The 18,510-nt window shown below is 43.2% G+C and overlaps 2 protein-coding genes across 19 annotated transcripts in view; one reads left to right on the forward strand and one right to left on the reverse strand.

The window, feature by feature from the left end:
* LOC127963125 (uncharacterized) overlaps positions 1-18,510 on the reverse strand; it is a 299,165-nt gene that overhangs the window by 224,602 nt on the left and 56,053 nt on the right. The window lies entirely within an intron of this gene.
* Positions 1,189-18,510, forward strand: part of LOC127963166 (uncharacterized) — a 392,897-nt gene continuing 375,575 nt past the window's right edge. The window contains exon 1 of the mRNA XM_052562923.1: positions 1,189-4,909. Within this exon, the coding sequence (XP_052418883.1) occupies positions 3,130-4,464 (1,335 nt within the window). The 5' untranslated portion in view covers positions 1,189-3,129 and the 3' untranslated portion in view covers positions 4,465-4,909. The remainder of the gene's footprint in view (positions 4,910-18,510) is intronic.

Consider the following 18,510-nt stretch of genomic DNA (forward strand, 5'->3'; position numbering starts at 1 on the left):
CGGCTCACACGTTGCACGGCTGCTCACGAAACTTCCGCCTGAGTTGAGGGCCAATTTCCGACGCCAGATGTTCCATCGACCTGGCTCTACTCATACCCTGCTTGACTTAGCAGAGTGGCTCCAGTATGAATCATGGTGTCAAAGTTATGACACCCCATCTGACACCCGAGTCCAAGGGTCACTGAGCTACAAAGCTGAGAAGCGACAGAGTAGATCAGCGGCTACCGTGCTTCATGGGGCAGAGAGCTCTGGAGGTAGTAAGGCCACAAAGCAAGATGGTCAGAGTTCCTCAGATTTCAAAAGGAGAGGCAAGATAAAGCCGTACTGCCCATATTGTGAGAGTTCGGAACATTTTCTGAATAAGTGCCCAGCCATTCAGAAGTTCACAAGGGAGGAAGTCATAGATTGGATCAAGGTGAATAAAAGATGCTGGAGATGTGGGAGGTCCCACCAAGCTGCACAGTGTGACCTCAAAAGACTCTGTGACCTGTGCCAAGGCAGGCATTTGAGAGTTCTCCACAGTGTGAACACCCGTCCCGTTGCAGAGCCACCCAAAGTAGAGAGTTGTTTAGTGAACAACGGTACAGAGGTTCTTTACCTGGATCGGCCATCAACTCCCACTCGTGTCCTATTAAAGGTTGTGAGAGTGCTTCTTCGGAACAAGGACCGTACTCTTGACACCTACACAGTATTGGATGATGGATCGGAACGCACAATGCTCCTTCCAGAAGCTGTTGACCGACTTGGATTGCAAGGTAGACCAGAGGATCTTGTCCTTTGCACAATACGACTACGATAAGGGATCATCCGTCTCATTCTGCATATCACCCCTTGCACATCCCAGAAGAAGCTTTCAGGTGGCAGAGGCGTTCACTTCACAGCGCCTCAGTCTGGCGGATCACTCATATCCCATCTCCATGTTGAAGAGAATATATAAGCATTTGGCAGACCTCCCTATTGAACCGTTCGAGCATGTCAAGCCACTTGTATTGATAGGAGCAGATCACCCCCATCTGCTCACTCCAGTGGAGCCAGTGAGGTTAGGCCCTCCAGGAGGACCGGCAGCTATCCGTACAAGACTGGGTTGGACGCTTCAGGGGCCGACTCACCTCATCCAGTGGATGGCATGCGCACAACAGTGCTTCCTTACCAGTGTTTCACCACAGACAACAGAGTTGATGAGGAATGTTGAGAAACTCTGCTGCCTTTTCAGAGGGACAAGATGGCAGTGAGATCGAAGCAAGACAAGGAGGCAATAGAGCACCTGGAGGCAAAGACAAAGAGGGTTGAAGTTGCTGGTATCTTTCGGTATGCTACTCCGTTGTTACGGAAACAAGACATGCCCCTGTTCCGTGCATCCAAAGAGGCGGTTCTACCAAGCTTGAGGAGTACAGAAAAAAGATTGGCTAAGGACCCTCAACGTGCCAAAGCTTACTGTGAGGCAATCAATAAGCTGGTACAATCAGGAGCTGTCAAGAAGTTGGGCCCAGATGAGATCTCAATGACTGGTGAATAATGGTACATACCTCATCACTTAGTTAGCCATAATGGGAAGAATCGGCTCGTTTTCAACTGTTCCTACCAGTTTCGTGGACTGAATCTGAATGATGCCCTTCTTCCAGGACCGACCTTGGGCGCATCTCTTCTTGGGGTCCTGCTGCGCTTTAGGCAACAAGCAGTAGCAGTTAGTGGAGATATCAGGAGTATGTTCCACCAAGTCCAACTTCTGCCAGAAGACCGACCACTTCTCAGGTTTGTGTGGAGAGATATGAAGCGAGAGGTTCCCCCTGATACCTTCGAATGGCAAGTCCTGCCTTTTGGCACCACCTGTTCACCTTGTTGTGCCACCTTTGCTCTCCAACGGCATGCTAGAGATCACAGTGTTCCAGGGGATGGTGTCAGAGACTCTGTAGAGCGCTGTTTCTATGTTGATAATTGCCTTCAGAGCGTGGCAACTGCAGCTGAAGCCAGAGGATTGGTCGACAAACTCAGAGAGACTCTGTCATCGGGTGGATTTGAAATCCGACAGTGGGCATGTAACATCCCAAGTGCCATCGGACATCTGCCAAAGGAAGCTAGGTCGGAAAGTATGGAGTGCTGGCTCTCACATGATGACATTGGTCTGTCCGAATCAACCCTTGGGCTAAGTTGGCATTGGGAATCGGACATCTTGGGGTATAAGAGCCGCCCACTTGATTACGGCGTACTGACTATGCGCAATGTGTATAAAGTTCTAGCTCGGCAGTATGACCCTCTGGGTTTCATATTACCCTACACAACCCGCGCCAAGTTGCTTGTCCAAAGCATGTGGGATAAGCACCGTCACTGGGACGACCCCCTCCTCCCTCAGGAGCTCCAGTTAGCTTGGAAGGAGTGGGAAGACGAACTCCATCTGTTGCCTCGCATAACCTTACCCCGATCCTATGTTCCAGCTCACGTGAGTCAAACAGTTGTCTCTAGACAGACTATTCAGCGACACGTCAGAGAAAGCCTATGGCTCTGTTTCTTACCTGCGGACCAAGGATGCCCAAGGCCAAGTATACCTGTCCTTCCTGGCAGCGAGATCAAGAGTCGCTCCCCGGCGACAACACTCCATTCCACGTCTAGAGCTCTGCGGTGCCCTAACAGCAGCCCAACTAGCAAAGATGTTAGAAGGGGAGCTGACTTTGGAGATCGATAAGATTATACTTTGGAGTCATTCAACTACGGTGCTTACCTGGCTGCAGTCGGAGTCGTGCCATTTCAAAGTATTTGTGGGCACCCGTGTAGCTGAAATTCAGGAGCTCACAGAACCCAGTGCCTGGCGTTATGTGGACTCCTCTCTGAATCCAGCCGATGATGTCACACGGGGTAAGACTCTTGGGGAGCTCGCCGTGCCTAATCGCTGGAGCCAAGGGCCCCCTTTCCTCCTTAAGGAACCCCACGAATGGCCATCTCAATTACCTAGGCTGCCTGATTCAGATTTGTCAGAGTACAGGAAGTCAGTTTCCTGCAGTATTGTGACTAACAGTGACTGGCCAAGGTGGCCAACACACTTGGAAGGATCTGGTTGAAGCTACGGTGCATGAGCTTCATGGGGCGGCTGGACAGGGTAGTGCTGTTACTGCTTCAGATTATCATCAAGCAGAAATGATCATCTACAAGAGAATCCAGCAAGACTGCTTCCCAGAAGAACTACACCACCTCAAGAAAGGCAAGTCAGTACCAAACAGTAGTCGCCTACTTACCTTGTCCCCAGAGTTAGACCCTAAGGATGCGATCATACGTGTTGGTGGTAGATTGCGGCGGGCTGAAGTGCTCGATTCTGCTTTTAAACACCCGATCGTCTTGGATCCCAGTCATCCAGCCACCAAGCTCCTTATACAGGACTATGACACTCGTCTCTGTCATCCTGGACCTGAACGGGTATTCGCAGAAATGCGTCGCACTTTCTGGATCCTGCGCGGGAGAGAAGCAATTCGTCATATACAACATCTCTGTAAGGAGTGTAGAAGATGGAAGGCCAAGCCATCGGTGCCCAAGATGTCAGACTTACCAGTGGCCCGTCTGCGTCTTTATAAGCCAGCTTTCTATTCCACGGGTGTGGACTGTTTTGGGCCTTTCCAGGTGAAGTTGGGGCGCCGCTCTGAGAAGAGATGGGGCATTATTTACAAATGTCTCACCACACGAGCAGTACACCTTGACCTCTTACATAGCTTGGATTCAGACTCATTTCTAATGAGCCTCAGGAGATTCATTGCCCGTAGGGGTACGCCAGCTGAACTCTACTCGGATCAGGGCACAAATTTCAAGGCAGGAGAGAAAGAGCTTCGTGAGACATTTGTCGGTCTATCCTCTGAGCTTCAGCAACTTCTAGCGAAGCAGAAGATCACTTTCCACTTCAACCCCCCAGCAGCACCTCATTTCGGTGGGGCATGGGAGCGAGAGATAAGATCGGTCAAATCTGCTTTGTATACAGTTATTGGAGCTCAGCCGGTCTCTGATGAAGTACTCCGTACCGTCTTGTTGGAAGTTGAGGCGATACTGAACACAAAGCCACTGGGATATACCTCAGCCAATATAGCAGATCTGGATGCAATCACTCCGAACATCCTCTTGATGGGGCGGCTAGATGGTGCTTTGCCCCAGGTAGTATACAACAAGAGTGAAGGCTTGAGCAGGAGAAGATGGAGGCACTGTCAGGTCTTGGCAGACCACTTCTGGTCTAGGTTTATCAGGTACTACCTGCCTACCCTGCAATCTCGACAGAAGTGGCATACCACCAATGTGGATTTTGCCATCAACTCTGTTGTTCTGATGATGGACCCACAGCTTCCCAGGGCTCTTTGGCAAGTTGGCAGAGTGACTAAGGTACATCGGAGCGTTGATGGTCGTGTAAGGTCAGCAGATGTCCGGATCAAGGACAAAGTCTACACCAGACCAGTTGCCCGTCTCATTGCCCTCCCAGCTATCCCAGACTCATAATGGATTCTGTCGTAGTGCCTATGGAGTGGCTGAGCAGTGAGCCTTTCTCAGGAGCAAATTGCATGCAATTTGGGGGCGGCTGTGTGAAAGTCTCACTAATGACACTGATTTACGACGCGGATGGATAAGAGCGCTCTCGCCCCGGTTGCGGGGACTCTTATTTTGACAGAGCGCAGCTCATACGGTGGGATGCTTCAGAGCGCGCGCACACCGCAATCCAGTCTTGCATCAGCGTCATCTTCAGAGAGAGCGAGCCGTAAAACTCCCTGACTAAATGCAGTTTTGATCTTCATTATGTTTACTATGAGTGTTTAAAGTTGTGTGCGTCCAGAGAGAAAGTGAGTACAACAAATAGCACAGTTACTCAGGCTTAGTTGATTGTTGTTTGCTTAGATAGCGATGTGGAAAGAGTTATGACACAAAATGGATGCTAATGTGAAGTATAGTTAGTATTTGAGTTTCATCCAGTACAGTGTAATTGTGTAATTATGTATAATTATTATACATGTTAGCTGTGAATTATGTTTCATATTCTGCTGTATTTAATGACAACATTGTGTTGATGTTTGGGGAAGTCAGTAGTTTTAATGTCATTTATGTTGTTATGAATGTGATTGTGATAAGAAAGAAGCACTGTTTGTTAGAGCATATCTTTTATTTGTTTGTTACAGACCACACAGTCATACGCTTATGCTGACACTCCTCAGGACATAAAGCAAAGACGATATCACTTAATATTCATGCTCATCTTCGATCTGTGCACCGAGAGCACTGTTTAATACAGCTAATCAAGATCTGGCTCCCCCTCTTCATATGCTTGTATAAATAAATCTGTTAAACTGGATTCCTTCTCCGATTTTGGTGTTCTTACCGACACACCCGCTGGCCCAGCTTCAACTCATTAGCCACAGCTAGCACCTTACACTCCTTAGCCTCTCAGCTACACCCAGTAACGTTACCAAGCTCCACTCATGAGCCCAACACACCAGAGTGGGCAGGTAGGATTGTCATTCAGAAGAACTAATAGTAATGAAGAGCCCTGCTCAATGAAAAATGCCCTGAGATAATTAATGATACCTGATGATTCAGCAATACATTAATGAAACAGATGATACTGTCGTTAGAAAGTGCAATACATTTTATTTTAATCTTTATTTTTTATTTTGTTTTATATATTTGTTTTTATTAGATTTTTTTTCTTTATTTCAATGTTTGGATATTTATGAATACTAAATCTTAAAGAAAAGAGATTCTTACACTATCCTGTTATTTACTGTTCTAATAAATCTTCACTGTTAAGCAAAACGTAGGCTATTGTTTTTGCACTGAATTGGAAATTATGTTTTTAAAAATACAATGAATTACAAGGCTGTAGGGAATTATATTCTGAGGTTTTAATTGCATTATTTTAATTTGTGAATTAAAGTGAGCCGGTCTAAGGCATGAAACTCCAGGGCTGAAAATGAGTCCCAATCCGGCCCTGCCTGCAGCTAAGCAAGAAGTTGGACATGGATGAGCTATTTGATGAGTATTGTGTCGTTCTGCCACACAAACAGGCCATCATGCAGTCTAGAGCTCCAGTCATGGAGAAGTGGGCCACCTTACTTAAGCACACACACACACCAAACATGACATCATTACCTTCTTTCCTCTTGAGTGTACCAATCAACAAAAACTAGAGGTATTTCGTATTGCTTGGCGGGAAAGTAACCTATCCTACAGAAAAGCATTAAAAACTTCCAGATCCGATTACTTTTCTTCTCTTTTAGAAGAAAACAAACATAACCCCAGGTATTTATTCAATACAGTGGCTAAATTAACAAAAAATAAAGCCTCAGCAAGTGTTGACATTTCCCAACACCACAGCAGTAATGACTTTATGAACTACTTTACTTCTAAAATCGATTCTATTAGAGATAAAATTGCAACCATTCAGCCGTCAGCTACAGTATCGCATCATACAGTGCACTATAGACCCCCTGAGGAACAGTTCCACTCATTCTCTACTAAAGGAGAGGAAGAATTGTATAAACTTGTTAAATCATCTAAACCAACAACATGTATGTTAGACCCTATACCATCTAAGCTCCTAAAAGAGGTGCTTCCAGAAGTCATAAATCCTCTTCTGACTATTATAAATTCCTCATTGTCATTAGGATATGTCCCCAAAACCTTCAAACTGGCTGTTATTAAGCCTCTCATCAAAAAACCACAACTTGACCCCAAAGAACTAGTTAATTATAGACCAATCTCGAATCTCTCTTTTCTGTCCAAGATACTAGAAAATCAATCAATCAATCACCTTCAAGTCAATGATATCGCTGTAGATGAAGTGACCCCAACTAAGCAAGCCAGAGGCGACAGCGGCAAGGAACCGAAACTCCATCGGTGACAGAATGGAGAAAAAAACCTTGGGAGAAACCAGGCTCAGTTGGGGGGCCAGTTCTCCTCTGACCAGACGAAACCAGTAGTTCAATTCCAGGCTGCAGCAAAGTCAGATTGTGCAGAAGAATCATCTGTTTCCTGTGGTCTTGTCCTGGTGGTCCTCTGAGACAAGGTCTTTACAGGGGATCTGTATCTGGGGCTCTAGTTGTCCTGGTCTCCGCTGTCTTTCAGGGATGTAGAGGTCCTTTCTAGGTGCTGATCCACCATCATGTCTGGATACGTACTGGATCCGGGTGACTGCAGTGACCCTCTGATCTGGATACAGACTGGATCTGGTGGCCACGGTGACCTCGGAATAAGAGAGAAACATACAAATATTAGTGTAGATGCCATTCTTCTAATGATGTAGCAAGTACATAGGGTGTTATGTGAAGTGTTTCCGGTTCCGGTTTACCTAATTAATGCAGCCTAAAAATCCTTTAATGGATTTGGATATTAAAAGCATATTAGTATGTTATGTGTATGGCAGGTTAAAGAGATGGGTGTTTAATCTAGATTTAAACTGCAAGAGTGTGTCTGCCTCCCGAAAAATGTTAGGTAGGTTATTCCAGAGTTTAGGTGCCAAATACTAAAAGGACCTGCCGCCCGCAGTTGATTTTGATATTCTAGGTATTATCAAATTGCCTGAGTTTTGAGAACGTAGCGGATGTAGAGGAGTATAATGTAAAAGGAGCTCATTCAAATACTGAGGTGCTAAACCATTCAGGGCTTTATAAGTAATAAGCAATATTTTAAAATCTATACGATGTTTGATAGGGAGCCAGTGCAGCGATGACAGGACCGGGCTAATATGGTCATACTTCCTGGTTCTAGTAAGAACTCTTGCTGCTGCATTTTGGACTAGCTGTAGTTTGTTTACTAAGCGTGCAGAACAACCACCCAATAAAGCATTACAATAATCTAACCTTGAAGTCATAAATGCATGGATTAACATTTGTGCATTTGACATTGAGAGCATAGGCCGTAATTTAGATATATTTTTGAGATGGAAAAATGCAGTTTTACAAATGCTAGAAACGTGGCTTTCTAAGGAAAGATTGCGATCAGAAAAGGTGGTATCCTCACAATTATATTCCTTCTTAGAGAAAAATGGTATATGTTAGGATTTCTAGTCAGGATTTACACAGTATCATAGTACTGAGACTGCTCTCCTTAGAGTTACAAATTATCTGCTCTCATCAACTGATCGTGGGTGTATCTCTCTATTAGTTTTATTGGATCTTAGTGCTGCGTTTGACACAATTGACCAAAACATTCTTTTGCATAGACTTGAACACTTTGTTGGCATTAATGGAAGTGCATTAGCATGGTTTAAATCGTACTTATATGACCGACATCAGTTCGTAGCAGTGAATGAAGATGTATCATATCGATCACAAGTGCAGTATGGAGTACCTCAAGGCTCAGTACTAGGGTCGCTACTCTTCACGCTTTATATTTTACCCTTGGGAGATCTCATCAGGAAACATGGTGTTAGCTTTCACTGTTATGCTGATGATACTCAGCTCTATATTTCTTTGCAGCCCGGTGAAACACACCAATTTGAAAAACTAATGGAATGCATAGTTGATATAAAAAACTGGATGACGAGTAATTTCTTAATGCTAAATTCAGAAAAAACAGAGGTGTTAATTATAGGACCTAAAAACTCTGCTTGTAATAACCTAGAACACTGTGTCTAAGACTTGATGGTTGCTCTGTCAATTCTTTGTCATCAGTTAGGAACCTAGGTGTGCTATTTGATCGCAATCTTTCTTTAGAAAGCCACGTTTCTAGCATTGTAAAACTGCATTTTTCCATCTCAAAAATATGTCTAAATTATGGCCTATGCTCTCAATGTCAAATGCAGAAATGTTAATCCATGTATTTGTGACCTCAAGGTTAGATTATTGTAATGCTTTATTGGGTGGTTGTTCTGCACACTTAGTAAACAAACTACAGCTAGTCCAAAATGCAGCAGCAAGAGTTCTTACTAGAACCAGGAAGTATGACCATATTAGTCCGGTCCTGTCAACACTGAACTGGCTCCCTATCAAACATCGTATAGATTTTAAAATATTGCTTATTACTTATAAAACCCTGAATGGTTTAGCACCTCAGTATTTGAATGAGCTCCTTTTACATTATAATCCTATTCGTCCGCTACGTTCTCAAAACTAACAAGAACATCAAAATCAACTGCGGGTGGCAGATCCTTTTCCTATTTGGCGCCTAAACTCATGAATAACCTACCTAACATTGTTCGGGAGGCAGACACACTCTTGCAGTTTAAATCTAGATTAAAGACCCATCTCTTTAACCTGGCATACACATAACATACTAATATGCTTTTAATATCCAAATCAGTTAAATGATTTTTAGGCTGCATTAATTAGGTAAACCGGAACCGGGAACACTTCCCATAACACCCTATGTATTTTCTACATCATTAAAAGAATGGCATCTGCGCTAATATTTGCTCCTGTTTCTCTCTTATTCCGAGGTCACCGTAGTCACCAGATCCAGTCTGTATCCAGACCAGATGGTGGATCAGCACCTAGAAAGGACCTCTACTGCCCTGAAAGACAGCGGAGACCAGGACAACTAGAGTCCCAGATACAGATCCCCAGTAAAGACCTTGTCTCAGAGGAGCACCAGGACAAGACCACAGGAAACAGATGATTCTTCTGTGCAATCTGACTTTGCTGTAGCCTGGAATTGAACTACTGGTTTGTCTAGTAAGAGGAGAACTGGCCCCCAACTGAGCCTGGTTTCTCCCAAGGTTTTTTTCTCCATTCTGTCACCGATGGAGTTTCGGTTCCTTGCCGCTGTCGCCTCTGGCTTGCTTAGTTTGGGTCACTTCATCTACAGCGATATCGTTGACTTGATTGCAAATAAATGCACAGACACTATTTAAACTGAACAGAGATGACATCACTGAATTCAATGATGAACTGCCTTTAACTATCATTTTGCATTATTGACACACTGTTTTCCTAATGAATGTTGTTCAGTTGCTTTGACGTAATGTATTTTGTTTAAAGCGCTATATAAATAAAGGTGACTTGTGTAAGGGAAACAGGTCAATTTAGCTCAAAGGGAATCATTTAAGATTTTAAAGGGAATTTGAACAGAATCACTGTTTCACGGCTGATCACGGAGACGCGCCTGCGGTTCAGTGAACGAGCCGTTTAACATCAAATCTGCGCTGGATACTAATATCCAAACTATAGTGAAAACACTATCAATTAGCACAGTAACAAGATCGGCAGTTTAAGACATTAACTTGTAAGCACAAAACACAAGATACTTCTCTTTTCAATATGAATAAGGCTTTATTAGATAAATCTAAGACATATAAACTAATCTAACATAAACGCACGCACACACACATTCACACAAGTTGCAGGAAGGTCAAAAGTTAGGGAAAGATGAGTTTAAGAGAATGGAAATATGGAATCCCAAGTTAACAGCAATACGTTAAATTGCATAAACATGAACAACCATCAATCACGTAATTAGCGCTCGCATTGAGTTCCTCAATGAGGTTAAAATTATATTAGATACACCAGTAAAGGTCACAGTCTGGAGGTAAAGTTACTTGCATCTCCTGTGAAGAAGGAGCCTCGGTGAAAGGGCTATCCCGAGGTCGTTGATTGGCTGGAAGTTCAGTCTCTGAAGTGACGTCTTGGGAAGCCCGTGGTTGTTGGGCGTTGGCTGAAAGTGCAGAGTCGTGTTCGCTGGTTGAGGTTGAATGGACGTTACAAAACTTAACTCAGAACACGAAACTCTCAAACGGAAAAGAAAAGAAATAAAGTTTGACGAGACTAGGTTGTGTTCCTTCTCATAGTAGCAGCAGGCAGGCACGCTGGAACCGCGCTCAAAGAACAATGATGACTACCGCATGGCTAGATGCTACAAGCTAAAGCTAGGTAGCAAAGCTACAAGCTAAAAGCTAAGAGCAGGCATGACTGATAGCACGAGCAATGCTAGAACTAAAAGCCGACATGGCTAATAGCAGCAGCTAGACTAGAACTAAAAGCAGACTAAAAAACAAGGCATGACTGATAGCACGAGCAATGCTAGAACTAAAAGCAGACTAAAAGCCGACATGGCTAATAGCAGCAGGCAGACTAGAACTAAAAGCAAGATTTAATCGTGTCCAAAGTTTTTAAACTTCCTTGTTGGCCACCCCTCAAATGTTGCCTTGACCAATCAGATATGGTCCTGGGGTCTGGGGTATCATAAATCATTGTTTATCTTACCAAGCATGTGGTTCTTGCCTCACAGGGTCTAATTTTGGACATGATTCCTATAACATGATTATGATATATTTTACAAATAAATGATTGTCAGGACAATATCAAGCAAGAAAATGCGATTATTTGAATACTAGACATGACTAGGTATCCTATAGTTATCAAAAGACATACACAATAAGTGATTATACATGATAGTCAAATGTGTGGGTTACACAAAGGCAAAGGGCAAAGGGACTTTTCTGTGAAGACAAAGGTTTAAAGCCCTTCCCCCTTAGGAATTTCAGTCTGGTTTCACTGGCTGGGGGGGGGGGGGGGGGGGTCAATGCAAGTATTTAACTTGATCTCCTGGGTTTACATGTGATGTCCAGCGTTGCATTCCAATCACGAACAATAAATTTGACAATCTCTTCTTCGAATTAAAATTGTCAATAATTGTTATATTGGTGTTAATGTTGAAAGCTGTTGTGTGAACAAGTTGGTTGGTTGGTTATCTTGCTTGGTTCTTGTGGCACTAGAACTGATTTATGACTTCCTGAGGAATTCGGCTCTCGTTTCAATGCACACAGCTCTGATAGACTCTTTGATTTGTCTGATTCGACTCATTTCTGCTACATATATCCCCCTTTCGATCGGCGAGGTGTTTAGGTGAAGACATCGTCGATCGCTGGAGAAACAAAGGCAGAAGAAGCAGACAAACACAGCAAACAGCAAGACAACACCTCCATGACAGTTACTGTACTGGTGCAGGCATCAGGTTATTTAGGTACACGTCGTTAAGTTCAATAAGTCAATGTAGTTTAGCACATTGAGGATAGTTTAGATCGTCTTGGAAATTGTTTTTATTTTGATTCATCAATCAAATTTGTGGTTAACTTTGTTTGGTTCTTCTAGGTTGTCTTACTTTACATGTTTACCATTAGTTTTCTAGTAATTTCGTTTTCAATTCAATGGATTGACCTATCATGCATGGAGCTCTCTGGCTTCCATTCAGTTTAGAGTGGCTGGCGGATATTAGGTGTTGCGAGTCAATCCTAATATCAGACCTTCGACCCTCGCAGGGTGTCTAGGCGTTTCACCTACTCAGGAAAGAGGGGAAGGAGAAGGATAGGTAAAAGAAGAACAAAACAAAACAAGGCTGCTGTGGGTTTTCCTAGCATGTGTTACAACTACTATTGAGCTAGGATGTCAGGTGCAGCTAGTGTGTCGTGAACCTTAACTTAGTGTCAGGTGTTCTACCTATTGTGAGGATGGCTGCACGTTTCTTCATGGTGGGTATGTGTAACTTTGTTACACTAAAAGTTGGATATTCTACCTGTGGGAAGAATATGTTTGTTGACTGTGTTATCAGTAGATGTGTTTACCTCTGGGTGTAGGTAATGTTGTGTGTTACTGGTGTAGTGCATGTGTGGTCAGATCTGTTCAAGTCTGTGTTGGCTCCCCCTTTTTCTAGCATGTCACTGAAGACTGGCTCTCTGCATCCTTGGCTTGGATGAGGGCGTGTCCATGGTCTAATGAGGGGTCAGTCCAGCAAGGCAGGAGGTTCTTTAGCAGACAGTCGGAGGCAGTTTGGCATGGCTGTGTGAAGCTGAGTTGCAAAACTTGTCTCCTATGTTGCATTCTTCTTGTGATGCCTTCTGGCTGTAGCAGACTTTCTGACCTTCTGTGCTCTGGTGGTTGCTGTTGCACAGACAGGGAATTTGGAACTTGGAGTTGGAGTTCATTTGACAGTTTGTTAGTGACTGAGGTGATGTCCTTTAGTACCTCAGATTTTTCATCAACAGTTGGCCGTGAAAGACTTGTTCATTCTGGGTTGTTGTTGAACAGGTGCTTGTCATCTCTGATGTGGTGCACCAGGTGATCACCGGCCTTCCGTTCTGTCGCTGGTCACAGCGAGCATGACTCAACTTTGTGGTCATATGCATGTAAATTGTCTTGAAGGAACTCTCTTAGTTGTTCCATGACTTGTTCCGTGTCTTCTAATGGTAAGCGGTTATGTTCTTGTGCATACTCAGCACTGTGCATGTCTGAGTGGTGCTGAGGTGGGTTTTGTTGTCGCTTACCCACACGAGTTGCTTTTGGATGAGTCAGGTGATTACCTTTGGATCTCTGGTTAGGTTTCCATATGTTATCCTTTTGGTTTCTTGAGAAGCGTGGCTGTTCCCATGGATTTTTCCAGCAGTTGGGCTGAAAGCGGTCGTGGATATGGGCGTCACGTTCTCTGTGCTCTTGATGGAAGACTCTGGTGTTGTGATGCCACTGGGTGTCGTCCAGTGCAAGGCTTGAGTCTTTGTTGACAGAGTTCAAGAGTGTGGAGGTTTTGCTACCTTTCTTTGAGGCCACCTTCTGCTTGTTATAGGCCTTCTGTGTTAGGTCACGCAACTGTTGGATGGTCATGGAGTTCGGACAGGCCATGACACCTAGATGGTGACTGACTCCAGGGTGCAGATTTCTTAGGAAGAGGCTTTTGAAGTTCACATCCTCTTCAAGGTCAGGGCTGTTGCGTGCACCGAAGTAGGCTTGTCGGAGTCGGTTGTAATAAGCTTGTGGAGTCTCTTGACGACCTTGTTTGGTTTCCAAGGCAGTTAACAGTCCATGTTCAGACTCTGGGTCTGTAAACTCTTTAATCAGGAACTCACAAAGTCGCTGGTAGTTTGACTTGGTTTGACTGGGCTGTCGATCTAGAAAGTTTCGTACCTCGGGACTGGACGTGGCTCTAAGGAGGTATAACCAGTCTCTGTCAGTCACATGAGGTCTCACTTCCAGGTGAAATTCGATATCTCGCAGGTAAGCTTGGATGTCGGGGCTCTCTGTGGAGTTCGGGTTGAACCTGCTGATGTTTTTAGACAGCTTGTTGAGGTCTTTGATTGTCATCCCGTGTGCAGCTCCAAGGCCTTGGACGGGAGGTTTTCTTTCGTTGGCAGGAAAGGGTTGTGTGGCGAAGGCAGGTGAGGTTTTGGGTTGTGGCCCTTCGCTCCTTTCATCATATGCCAGTTCTTGGACGTGGAACTCTGCTCTGCTCAGCAGTGATGAGGCTAAGAGATGTTTCTCTTTTCTTGGCTCTAGTTTGTGCTTGTAAGCATTTTGGAGTTCTTTTCTGACCATGTAGAGCTCATCGTTGGTATCATCTAGTTGTTGGGTCAGATTGTCCATTTCAGGTATGTACCTTTCAAGGTGGTCTTTCAAAGCACTGATTTCAGAATTCTTGTTTCTGATGTCTATCTTGGCTTTCTCCAGTAGCTGTTCGTCATACTGGAGTCTGTTTACCAGGTCTTTCTGAGCAGCCGTTGCATGTTGCTGGTCGAGCTGAGCTGCTGCCAGGGCTGCTAGGAGCCTCATAACTTGTTCTGTTGTATCCTGCTCCCTCTCGCTGGGTGCTTTGAGTTGATTTTGAACTTTCACTTCCAGCTTGTCTATGCGACGTTGAGCACGTGTCAGCTCCTCTTGAAGGTGGGTGATGTGCTTGTCGCTCAGTTTCAGCTGGGTGGTGAAGGCATAGCTTAGTGAGCTCGTGATCTTGACTAGCTCCTCGTGGTTGTTGTTCTGGCTTGAATCTTGTGTCAGGAATCTTCTCAGGATTAGGATTATTATTAAAAATAATAACAGTTCAAATGTCTTTTGGAGTGGAGTGAGGCTGTCTGTTATGCCTCTCAGCCAAATGTTCACATCTTCCCCATGGGAAATGGGGTCTGCAGTCTGCGGCATGTTGGCACGCTGGGGAGAAGAGAGACTGACACAGATCTGTGTGGAGTAAAAGCCTATGTGTGGTGGGACAACTAAGTGTTGTATCAGTGATTGTGAACCACTAGTGAAATGTGGTGATGACTGTGTTGGTCTCAGGGTGTCTAAGTAGACTAGAGATGCGAAGACTTTGTCACTCTAATGAGGAAGAGGAAAAAAAGAGACAGAGGTGAAAAACAAATTCAAATGACAAGCAAAATTTCTGTTTTTCAAATGGGGAAAATTATTTTTTCCAATTAAATGTTATCAAAAACGTAAACACTATTATTATATTTCTTGCTTTGGACAAAAGAATACAATAATAATTCTGATATCTCTTTTCTTAGTCTGACAGGATTGACACCGTACACCTTTCAGTTGGACCGCGCACCAGGGAGGCTGCGAAGGCGACAGTTGTTCAACACGTATCTCTATTAAATTGATCTCAAAGTTGGATGAGATGCTAAAACTTGGATTGCGTTTCCAAATGTAGGGAGGTTAGGAAGAACAAATGAGAGGATGATTACAATCAAATTCATAAGGATGATTCGTCGTCTTTGGCACGATTGTGTATTTACTTCACTTAGAATTGATTGATGGTTCTTACATGTCCTACAAATGTAAAAAGAGAAGAGGAAAGTAAAGGAGAGAGAGGAAGGAGATGGTAAGTCTCAGTAGCGGTTATCTCAACTACAAGGAGAGCGTTGTGTTAGTTGCTACACAACTAATCAAACAAAATAAACTTTAAGTGAAAGAGAGTTGTCTTTCTAATTTATTTGAACTCGTAGTGAGGGATAACAATGTCTCCTTTTAGGGCTCAGGTTTGTCGTTCCCAGGCTAGGATACACAAAAGAAATGGAAAATTTAAAAAAAATTAATAAATGGGCAAAATATGCAAAAATGAAATTAAAAAGAGGAAATCAATACGTAAAACAATAGTGGTTAAGTGTATAACCAAAACAGGAAGAGGGGTAAAACGCATTCAAATAAGTAAAGGTCTGAATAGCATATATTTCGATGGGTAATAAATAAATTAGGAAGAATAAGTTTACTTTAACTTCCAAAGTTCAAGGCTCATTCATTCCTAAAATAATTAGACCCAAAAGAGAATACTAGAAATAAAAGATCATATGAAATGATCTGAGAGGGAAATTTTAAATGATTAAAATAAATTTAATGTTTCAATTAAATTTCAATTTGACAATTAATAATTGTGAGTCAGTATTTCCCTTTCTAGTAAAATGAAAATAAGTGGTCTAGTGAGAAAAGAGAGCGATAAAAAGAAAGGGACTAACAAGTGTTAGTTAAGATGTTTAAAATGGTTAAATCACGTCAGCGTTGCCCAAACACACATTATTCTACCACTGGATGGTAATGCTAACGGCTAACCTTTGAGGCTAGTGGCTTTAGTATAGACTTCAATGTAAATGCAATGGTTTCGTTAGCTTAGCGCCGCAGAGTTTGTGCGCTGCGCGTGCACAGTTCAGAGTTGCTCCGGAAGTACGTTAGGCTTCCGGGTCACGGTCGTCACTATGGCAACCAAAACACATTCTAGTGGATTAGCACATGAATCGTTGCATTGTTGCAAATACAGTTAAGCATGTTACATGAAATGTCGGCTCATTTCAACACTGTACAAATAACAACACCGCCTTTCAGTTGGTTTTGCGATGTGGCACTTAAACTCTCAGTTTGTATAGAGTTAAATTTATCTTAATTCAAATAGCAGCTTCCTGCTGTAGTTATTATATCAATCTCAGCAATTTGATTCTCCGTGCCAGTTTTTCTGGACACAAACATAAAAGTTTTCCTTCGCTGTTGGTACACAGTTAAAATTTACTTGATCAAGCTTTTAAAACACTCCCATTCAAATTACTCTCGGACACGCGCCGTGTTACGCGAGATTGCATTCACTTTGTGAACGGATACAAATGGGCAAACATTGTTCTCTAATGTTTAACGTTAACTTAGGGGAGTCGAATATCACATTTGATTCGGCAGTGGAACACGCACTGGCAATCAAACTATGTGAAATATGAATACGGGGACTTTGATAAATAGATTGAGGAACCCGCTCAAAACTATTCTTTATTCACCGATTTATATCCCTTTTGAAACACTAACAGTTTAGCTCCGTTCAGCAAACAGTGACTGAGATAGCGTTTGAGACACTGGAACACGCAGTGAAATCAAATCAGCTATAAAACAAGGCATTACACAAATGAGGAACACGCTCAATTTCTACCTTATTGTACGATCTCAGATGTTTACTTTTAAGTTCACTTACTGCTGTTAACAAAGGGGAGACGGACTCGAGTTAAAGTCTCCTCTAGCTCCTTTCATTCAAACGGGAGGGCGCGCGCTGCTTATGTCACGGGTCACACACACATACTCAGGTCTCGAATGCCTCTCAGCTTTCATTCCTTTAGCAAAATCAAAGATTAAATAACTTGGTTTATGCTCACAATTTAGATTAAACTGCCCGCATTTTCTCCACCATTATAAATGTAAGGGAAACAGGTCAATTTAGCTCAAAGGGAATCATGTAAGATTTTAAAGGGAATTTGAACAGAATCACTGTTTCACGGCTGATCACGGAGACGCGCCTGCGGTTCAGTGAACGAGCCGTTTAACATCAAATCTGCGCTGGATACTAATATCCAAACTATAGTGAAAACAATATCAATTAGCACAGTAACAAGATCGGCAGTTTAAGACATTAACTTGTAAGCACAAAACACAAGATACTTCTCTTTTCAATATGAATAAGGCTTTATTAGATAAATCTAAGACATATAAACTAATCTAACATAAACGCACGCACACACACATTCACACAAGTTGCAGGAAGGTCAAAAGTTAGGGAAAGATGAGTTTAAGAGAATGGAAATATGGAATCCCAAGTTAACAGCAATACGTTAAATTGCATAAACATGAACAACCATCAATCACGTAATTAGCGCTCGCATTGAGTTCCTCAATGAGGTTAAAATTATATTAGATACACCAGTAAAGGTCACAGTCTGGAGGTAAAGTTACTTGCATCTCCTGTGAAGAAGGAGCCTCGGTGAAAGGGCTATCCCGAGGTCGTTGATTGGCTGGAAGTTCAGTCTCTGAAGTGACGTCTTGGGAAGCCCGTGGTTGTTGGGCTTTGGCTGAAAGTGCAGAGTCGTGTTCGCTGGTTGAGGTTGAATGGACGTTACAAAACTTAACTCAGAACACGAAACTCTCAAACGGAAAAGAAAAGAAATAAAGTTTGACGAGACTAGGTTGTGTTCCTTCTCATAGTAGCAGCAGGCAGGCACGCTGGAACCGCGCTCAAAGAACAATGATGACTACCGCATGGCTAGATGCTACAAGCTAAAGCTAGGTAGCAAAGCTACAAGCTAAAAGCTAAGAGCAGGCATGACTGATAGCACGAGCAATGCTAGAACTAAAAGCCGACATGGCTAATAGCAGCAGCTAGACTAGAACTAAAAGCAGACTAAAAAACAAGGCATGACTGATAGCACGAGCAATGCTAGAACTAAAAGCAGACTAAAAGCCGACATGGCTAATAGCAGCAGGCAGACTAGAACTAAAAGCAAGATTTAATCGTGTCCAAAGTTTTTAAACTTCCTTGTTGGCCACCCCTCAAATGTTG

This window comes from Carassius gibelio, chromosome B8 (genome assembly GCF_023724105.1).
Source record: "Carassius gibelio isolate Cgi1373 ecotype wild population from Czech Republic chromosome B8, carGib1.2-hapl.c, whole genome shotgun sequence".
Taxonomy (NCBI): domain Eukaryota; kingdom Metazoa; phylum Chordata; class Actinopteri; order Cypriniformes; family Cyprinidae; genus Carassius; species Carassius gibelio.